We start from the raw sequence: 9,991 nt of genomic DNA on the forward strand, positions 1-9,991 counted from the left end.
AAGATTGCTTAACTCTGACATCAGTTGGGCACATAAATGTTTGACAAACACTTTATAATTAAGGGGATAAATATGGGTCATCTGATGGAGCACACCAAATTTTTCTCAGATCTTCTCTATAGTTATGGAGCATGTTACTCTAAAAAATCTATAAATAGACCCCCAATTCTCATATGAAAATGGAACTAGGGGCTTTTGGCTAGAGATGAGATGAGAGAGAGAGAGAGAGAGAGAGAGAGAGAGAGAGAGAGAGAGAGAGAGAGAGAGAGGTCTGAGGCTTCAAAGATCCTAGAGTTTTACTCAAGCACTAGCGTCGATGATCTTCTACCGACAATCGCCGGACCACACAGCCCTCCTACCGAGTGTCGTTGAACCACTGCTCGTCCGCTGACCGTCGTTAGACCACTCTTCACCCCTCCGAATATGGCCCTTTGACCATAGTTGCTTGACGACTATGATCCTACGATCCCTTCAACTAACCTCAACCACCGATTATGATCTCTCCGACCTCTCCCACTCGCCGACTACGATCCCTCCGACCGTCGTTGCTAGCCAACTACGAACCTTTCGACTATAGTCCCTCCAACTAATGTCTCTAATTGATTATGATCCCTACAACCTCTATCGCCGGTCAACTATGATCCCTCTGACCTCTATCACTCGTCGACTACATTCTCTCTGATCTCCGTCGCCTACCGACTATGATCCTTGTAACCACTGTTGCCCGCCAATTACAATCCCTCCGACCATTTTTCCCCCTGAATACGGTCCCTTCGACCTCCATTGCTTGTCAACTACGGTCTATGTAACCACCATCACCCCTCGATTTTGGTCCTTGCAACCACTATCACCCGCCGACTACGATCCCTTTGACCACCGTAGCCCACCGACTACTATCCCTCCAACCTTCATCACCTACTGACTTTGGTCCCTGTAACCATCGTTGCCCTCTAATTATGGTCCCTACGACCATTGTTGCCTGTTGATTATGGTCCCTCTGACCTTCATCACCCATCATTTATTGTCCCTTTAACCACTGTCTCCTGCCGACTACGTTCCCTCAAACCTCAGCCGACCACTGACTATGATCCCTCCGGGCTCCGACCTTCATCATTTGTAGATTTTGAACTTATGGTTCCTTCGACCATCATCTCCCTACAATGGTTACCGAACAAACAATCCAACATTCTCTTAAGAATAGCTCTTAACCTCAACCAGGTAATATGCTCTATATGATGTTCATTGAGCTAAGGCCTTTCCCATAGGAAGGGCATCATTTGTGATCGACTACAAACACTAGTGGAATAATTTTAACTTGGCCAGACCATGTGATTTTTTCTCTTTTCAATATTTTTCAAGTAAAACTTTTGGTGTCTCTTATTACTCTTGCACCACTATCTCTCATATATATATGTGCGTGTTGGATATTTGTTCACAGGTAAGATGTTAATCTCTTTATCTCTCAACCACCATGATTATTCTAGGACACAACAAGAATATTGAGTAAATAAAATACAATATAAAAGAAATTCAATATATTTAAAATATTTGAAGTTCTTTATATGATGTAAAAATATAAATGATGGTGATTAATTTTGTTATTTGTCTTGAATTAAAATAAATGCGATGTAAAAGTTCAACGATAATAGTGATCAGTCGCAGCGTCCAATAGTTGAGCTATGACAAGTGGTGTTCGATGACGACAAAAGTCAACAACAAATGGTTGCGTCAAGAGACAAACGGGGGAGGGCGGGGGGTGTGCAACGAGTCGCGATGACGAGTAGTGGCGGCGAGGGCGGAGGCTAACAACAACAATGACAGTAGCATTTATGATGTTTTCAAAAATTGTTGAACAGCTTTTATGTGAAAACTAAAATATATTACACCCTTCTACTTCAAATCAAACAAGCTCTTACGAGAAAACTAAAATCTTTAAATATAAATATTTTGAACAACTGGATGCATATCATTCCTATCATTATCATTAGTTTAGTTAGGCGTGCAATTAATGCCTAACAAATGAATCTCAATAAGGTGCTAATTAAACACCCATTATTAAATCATGTTAGGCTTAACTTTTATGATTAGAAATTTATCTAATACTCAGCTATTTATTAATCAAAAGTATTGTCCCATCATACTGAAAATTTCTAATAACTAATTCCCTTAGTTCTAACAATCACTTCAAGAAAGCGGTGGCCGCACTTTTTGCAATTTTTGTACTTTCTAAAACAAAAATAAAATAAAATTTTCCACTATATTTTAATATATTTTATATTATAGATGAATTGATTTTATTATGTGTTATTAATTTCATTGATTTTTTTATTACTTTTTAATATTTAATGGAATGCAATTATTTTTAATATTTATTCTTTAGTTTTTCAATCAAATAATAAAGAAAAATAAAATTTCTACTAAAATTCTCGGCAATCAAACAATTTTCCCTTAATCTAATAGATGAGCGAAATTTAATTTCCTTACTATTTTTATTTTCTTTTCAGTTTTGTTTCAACACTTTTAAATTCCTTCAATTGAAATAAAGTCTGAGGGTTTATTTGTAAAAAAAAAATGAAGAGAATGAAAATATATTTTTGATATATCAGAAAAAAATTATCCTGATCAGGCACGAATCTCAAAGCAAAATTAAGTTGAAAGCTTCCGAAATTAAATCAAAGACCATCTGAGGTCCAATTTCATCAAACTTATAGTCAAACTGAACGTCTCAGAAAGACAAACCCATCGACACCAAATTCGACTCAATCCGAGCCCATATGGGTCCAAATCAAGGGGATGAAGCGCTGTTGAAGGGTTCAAACCACAATTTGGATTATCAAACAGTTTTCGAATGTGTCATGCTTATAGTCAAATCAAGCGGCTCGACGAGACGAATCCAACGAGCCCAAGATCATTTAATTATGAAATCGTTAAGGCATCCAATTGACCAATAAACAGTTAATGATCAAGGGAATCAATATCGACCGTCCATTCAAACACTCCCATTTTGCCCTTGATCCTCCATATATTTACAAGTCATGTCACTCTAAAAAAAACTATAAATAGCCCCCACTCTTCTCATGAGAGGGGAGGGAGAAAGAAGAAGGAAAGGAAGGGAGGAGTTTGGGAGCTCTGTTGCCGCCGAACACCGCCGAACTTCCACGGGAGTTCCTACCGACTACCGCCGGAGTTCCTGCCGACCACCGCCGGGGTTCCTGCCGACCACCAGCAGGATTCCTCTCAACCATCGCCGGATTTCCTGCCGACCACCACCAGGATTCCTCTCAACCATCGCTGGATTTCATGCCGACCATCACCAGAGTTCTTCCCGACCACCACTGGAGTTCTTCCAAACCACCGCCAAAGTTATTCCCAACCACCGACGGACTTCCACCAGTTCGCCGACTGCCGACGGACTTCCACCGGTTCGCCGATCGCCTTCGGACTTCCTCCAGTTCGTCGATCGCCGCCGGACTTCTTCCAGTTCGTCGAACATCTCTAAACTTCTACCAGTCCGCCGAACACCATTAGACTTCATCCAGTCAGCCGACCGCCTCCAGACTTCTGCCAGTCCTCCAACCATCGTTGGACTTCTGCCAATCCGCCGACCATTGTCAGACCCTAAACCCTAAACCATCGCCGTACTTCTGCTCATCCGCCGATCATTGTTGGAATTCTTCCCGACCACAGCCGGAGTTCTTTTCGGCCACCGGCGGACATCCGCCAATTTGCTGAACACCGCAAGACTTCCGCCAATCTACCAATTATAGTCCTCCCAACCACTGTCATTCGATTACGGTCATCCTGACCTCCGTTGCATGTTGATTACAATCTTTCGGACCTCCGTCGTCCGACTACTACGGTCCTCCCGACTTTCGTCGCCCGATCCTTCTGACCTCCATCATCTGCCGACAAATGGTCCTTCTGACCCCCGTCTCCCGTCAACTACGATCCTCTCGACCTCCGTCGCCATACAACGGTCCTTCTGACCTATATCACTCGCCGACTATGGTTTTATCGCCCCAAATAAACATGCCAACACTGATTCTTCTAACTTTCATCGTGTAATATACTATGTATGATGTATACTTGTCACATCAAGCTAAGACCTTCCTCTTAAGGAATGGCCTCATTTGTAATGGGCTGCAAACACTAATGGATTCATTTAGATTGGGCCAGACCATGTGGTTTTTCCCCCTTTTCAGGGGTTTCCACGTAAAAACTATGGTGTCTCTTACGAACTTTACACCCTCATCTCTTTAATCTGCTTGTGTTCTTGATCTTCGTACAAAGCTAAGTCATTAATCTTTATATTTCTCTACCGCCGCGAATTTTCCAGGATGCAACAATTTTATAATTATTTATTTTAAACGTTTGATTTCAGCTAATTGGATTATAAATCATCTTGGAATTGTAAAATATATTTATTTTTATTGATAAATTCCTTCTAAATTTTTTTAAAACGGTAAGAAAAAATTCTCACTTAATTTCCCTCCGCATAACCAAATAAAAAATATTTTCATTCAATTTCTCCGTAATAAAATAAGCTGTTCAAAACGAATTTCCCCTTTCAATTCTTTCAAACCAAACAAATCCTTAGGGATCGTTGTTTGGTTGAAAAAGAAATTTGAAGTATAATAGAATGAAAAAATATTTATTTTTTCAGTGATGAAAATGAGTTTATAAATAAAGTAAATAAAGTATCATACTAATTTCTTTTGAATCAAATTACATTATGATCAATAGTTCATCAAAAATTTTATTCGATTAAATATGGATATTGACTTAATTTCTAAAAAAAAATTATTAGGTGCGGAGTGCAGACGGGGTGAGAACCGTCTGCACAGACACAGGGTACCGAGCGGTACCCAGTGGTACCGAGTGGTACCGAACGGTACCGAGCGCGGTTTTATACTAGTGTGCGGACGGTTCTCTCGTCCGCACTCCGCACCTAATAATTTCTCATTTCTAAATCTCAAATCATTCAAATATTTAATTCAGAAGGCTTCGAGGGCCATCTGAACTTTGCATTTAGCAAAAACTAGAGTCAAAACGAGCATCTTAACGAGATGAATTCAAAAGTATCAGGACAGTCTTCATCTGAGTACATATGGACTTAATGAAAATTTTATGAAGCATAGTTTGAAACTTCATAATATACGCAGCTCACCTTGGCCTATTGTTTGATGGCTTCGACTACCAATCAAGAGGTCTTGAATTCCAGACTTTTTTTTGTCTATTGTAACATATATCTTCTCATCTCTATGTGTATAGAATTTATGTGTAACATAGAGATGATAATATTATCCTTTACTAACGTAACTATTTTATCATAAACTAATTTGGTGCCATATACAAGCACAAAATTATCCCACTTGCTGAGTTATTTGAACCCTTACCAAAAAACTAGTCAATTTCGGTTCACGGGTCGGATTCGGGTCGAATCTGGAACTGACCCGGGTTCAAACGGGTCGACCTAACCCGACCCGGGTAGACAAACGGGTCGGAAATTCGAACCCAAACCCGACCCGGCGGGTTGCCTGGTTGACCCGACCCGACCCGGTTTTGGGTTCTGCCGGCGCAGAAACGGCGGCGGATGGACGCTCGCTGGGCAGCGCAGCAGCGGGCGCGGGCGTGCTGGGGCCTGGGCAGCAGGCGCGGGCGGGCAGCGGCGGGGTTCAAAATTTTTTGACAACCAAGATTTTTCGGGTCGGGTCCGAGTCGGGTTTTCGTGTTGTGTCAAATATTGACACCCCTACCAAAAACCATGAACACTTACAATAATGGAGCTTCTTTCTTCAGGTTTTATAGCTCGACGAACTAATCATTCAATTAGCTACATCCAACTATATTTCTCTCAAGCTCAACTAGTTTAACCTCGTAGGTGAAGACCCATCTTTTCCGTCTTTAAAAAAGAGCATTTGTAAGAAAGAATTTCAAGATAAAAAACCTTTTGCTTTTTATATGAGATAAGCTAGCTAGTGCATGTTGAGGTTTGCTAAGTTGAGGGCATTTCATATAGCACATGATAATTGTCAAAATCGACTATGCCTCTTATAATTAATGATGGTATACATGACCTAATCAGCTCAACTAACATACTCCTAGGCTTGCAACACTTCATTTGCAAAAATAAAATAAAAAATTTACTTTTCCTCTTTTCCATGGTGTCCCTTGCAACACCTATCATGATGAACTCTTATGATCTATTTAGAAAGAGTTCTTTTATAGGAATTTGAATTTTGAATATAACCATATTCTCCTATAAACTTTTAAGAGTCATCTTCCCTCCTTATCACTATTAATTTGTGATACCCTATTATAACAATGTTTAAACTGCTAATTGTAGACTCTTGTGATGGGCTGTTTGACCCTTATGCAGATCCTTTAGTAGAGCTTGGTGAACGAAAATGATGTTGCTGACAGATTGGTAAGTTTATGCAATTGCATTGTTAGAGTGGATGAGTTTGAAAGAAACTACAAGAGAAGACATATTTTTTTGGCAAAAAATTTGACATAATATGTTAAGATTAAAGGAAAATGTAAGAATTTACTCTTTTTTTTTTGTTTGTAAAATATAGGATATGCCTTATTATTAATATGCTATTTTTGGTTTATTTAATCTCTCTAAATATATAACATATAAGATAAGAGGTATCATAAGGACTAATTTCAATTCTTTTTCTATCATGCAATAAGATTGTTTGATGATTTTTTATATGTGATTTCAGAGTTTTGATATAATAATCTCTTATATATGATCTATAAATCTAATTCACTATTTCTTTGAAATACCAATGGTTTTTTTTTTAATAAATTTTGTAGAGAATTTTTTACTTATTGTCATAACTCTATAAAGGAGGAAAGAGAATTTTTGAGCCATGTGGCTCAACTGGCTTGGGGCATATGTTGATCGATATATGCAAATATCGGGAGATGCCTATATGTATTGGAGAGGGATAATTGGTAAACCTATGCAATATGCATAACTTGGGAAAGCTCAAATTAAGCCCAAAATAGGAGAAATTATTACGTGCGAATACCGGATGTAGAGCTATGTCCGAACTCCAATAAAAAATATAACGTATTAGCCAATATATTACTAGATATTACTGCGTATTATATATATTGATGTGTATTAGTTAGTACATAGCAATACACAATTAATATATACCAATACACAACAATATACAATAATTTACTGATTGTCAGAACAATACACATATAAATAAACAGTAATACATAGTAATACTTTATCCATGCATCATTGGAGTATGGACATAGCTTCTACGTCCAATGCCCGCACATAATAATTTATCGCAAAATAAAGACTAGAACAAACAAAAATGGGTAAATAACTATTGGGTATGGGCAAATCCTTTCATATTGGATCAAAATTTATTCATAGGTAAAAATCACAGCTTTGCTAGCGATGGATCAATACAGAAATAAAAATATAAGAGAGCAAGGTAATGTACAAATAGGAGTTTTTGCATTTTATTAGATTGTTATAAAGTACAAAATTTTTATAAATGATTGGATATGCTCAGGATATGTTGAGCATATCATCAAATTCTCTATTTATAGATTTGAATCAAAACACAATGGCACATGAAAGATTACATTTGATTAATAAAAAATAAATTAAATTATATAGTAATGCCTAATAAATATTTAATGTAAAATAAATTAATTTAATTAGCACATAAATAAAGATATTGAATAAGAATAAAAAAATTAATTTGATAAAGTCTTTGGCTTTGTTAGTGACAATTTTTTTACTATTTTTTAGTACGAAATTTATAATTCATAAAAAAAATTTTTTTGTTCAACAAAATTGTTTTAAAAATCAATAAAAAAGCACAATCCCAAATAAAACTTTTGTTTGAGATAACTTTATTATTGATTTTACACTACCTTTTAAGTATAATTTTTTTAAAAATAGAAAAAAAAAACTCTTCCAAATAAATCGAAGTTTTTAAGGCTTTGTTTGGGACTGTTTTCTTGCTACTTCTTAAAGCAGTTTTTTAATATAAAATTTTTAATTTTTGTATTAAAAAATTACTTTAAGAAACAGTAAAAAAATCATACCAAACGAAACCTAAGAGTCCAATCGATTTGCTTAGGACTTTGTAGGTGTAAAATACTACGGTGAGTCGGTGACCCATCGAGGCTGAACGAGCAAATCGAAATGTTGGTGAGGGCGGGAAGGCAAACTCGGGGGTAGTTTCGGCCTTTACCGTTGCTATAAATAGCATGGGAGAGAGGAGTGAAACAGAGTCAGTGATCGCCAAAAATAGTAAAGGGAGGTGTTCACGAAAGCTAGCACAACCCTCTGAGACGTAAGTCACAGTGCGGGGGCGACCGTGTGTGACCGTGAGCCGTTGAGGTCGTTTCGCTCTGCTCTCGCTGTTCGCGTGACCTTCGAGCAAATTTTTATTACCTTTTTTTTTTTAATTATTGTAATAATCTGCCATTGAGATTTATACCCATCCACATCCTTTCTCAATCACCCTACACGATAATTTGGTTGGAGGTGGAAGAAAGGTGAGCGACCTGCTACCGAGCAAGCGAACGAGAAGAAGTTTCAGGATCAAGGTAAGACGGAACGGTTTGGGAGAGGTTGGGATTTGAATATTTTGCTTGGATTATTGAATTTTTAGATTGTGGTTTGCTGGATTTGATTTTACTGAGATTAATCGATTGAGTTTTATCTGTGTGAGTGTTTAATTGGGATGAAGATTTGCGTAGATTTTTGTGGTTGCTTCGTTAAAGATTCTGTTGAATAAGCTTAGATTATGCGCGCCTTTTGATTTCGTTAATGCTGTCTAGTTTTGATCATCGTTTGCAAAAGATGAATATCTGATGCACTTATTTTTCGAGATGATTTTGTTTAGTTTATGGTGATTTTGTTATGTACGGTTGATTTCTTGAATTCAAGCTAAAAATTTGCTGAATTTCTATTTCTGTATAACTCCGCTCCGTTCTCTCGCCTCTCATCTCCGTATGTCCAGATCTGTAAAATTTCCTGAAATACCTCTCTTATAAGTTATTAAGCCGTCCTTGAAATTCAATTCATTCCTTCCACCAGAGATGGATAGAGAAAAGAAAAGGAGAGAAAGATGTAGATTGCCGGGGAAGGATCGGGTGGCCAAGAAAGGGAAGCTGACTGCTACGGAGATCCCGGACCTTTTCTCCGACGACAGTGGCGATTTTTTACAAAATCCAGACACTTATCGTCCGCTAGGTGTGTTCGAATTCCCATGGCAGAACGACACAGGAGCTCTAGCTCCCGAATTGGACGGCTGCAGCCTCCGCGACGTGTTCTTCTCGTCCCTCGTAGACGGCATCTCACCGACGAGGCTGTCGCCGATCACCATCCCAGGAGAGGCCGATGAATCCCCACTGTCTGATGTCGACGCCGACGGTGTCGACTGCATCTGGAGTTGCGCCCTGCGCCAGCCGCTTTCCGCCGTGTACTGCAAGACCTCCGGCGCATGAAAATGTATTTTCTCCTGCAACCACTTCTTCCATTTTTTTTTCTTTCTGTTTCTCTTAGATTTTCCAGAAAGTTTCGATGCCATCCTAAACGGAAGCTGAGCATAAAGTCTGATCTTTATACCAAAACTAAATGCTTCATATAATATATTGACACAAAATTTAATATCATTTTCATTTTAGTTTTGATTCCTTCTCATGATCTCATTGTAGATTTTCAAAAGCCTTGAAAAAAAAAAATCAAAATAGTGAGTTCATAATGGCTGCTATTGAAAAACTGGTTTATGAAACAATTTTTAAATTTTGTTAAAAGACAGTTTTTTAAAGACAAATTTTGTGAAAAGCATTTTGACAGTTGTTAGTTAAACAGAGTGTTGATGCTCTGCGATAATCTTCTGCTATCATAAAACAGCTAAAAAGCGTTCCTAAGCATTTGTACAAAGATTCAGATTTTTTTTTTGGACAGTTTTCTTTCTACTTTTTAAAACATATTTTA

General features: G+C 37.9%; 1 protein-coding gene across 1 annotated transcript; it reads left to right on the forward strand.

Annotated features, from left to right (window-relative positions):
* The first annotated feature begins 8,381 nt into the window (after positions 1 to 8,381).
* Positions 8,382 to 9,666, forward strand: LOC110099065. Its single transcript, XM_020826089.2, has 2 exons — positions 8,382 to 8,595; positions 9,089 to 9,666. The coding sequence occupies exon 2, from the start codon at positions 9,091 to 9,093 to the stop codon at positions 9,496 to 9,498; it is 408 nt and encodes a 135-aa protein (XP_020681748.1). The 5' UTR covers positions 8,382 to 8,595; positions 9,089 to 9,090; the 3' UTR covers positions 9,499 to 9,666.
* The last annotated feature ends 325 nt before the right edge of the window (positions 9,667 to 9,991 follow it).

The sequence above is a fragment of the Dendrobium catenatum genome, unplaced genomic scaffold (genome assembly GCF_001605985.2).
Source record: "Dendrobium catenatum unplaced genomic scaffold, ASM160598v2 fragScaff_scaffold_1632, whole genome shotgun sequence".
NCBI lineage: Eukaryota > Viridiplantae > Streptophyta > Magnoliopsida > Asparagales > Orchidaceae > Dendrobium > Dendrobium catenatum.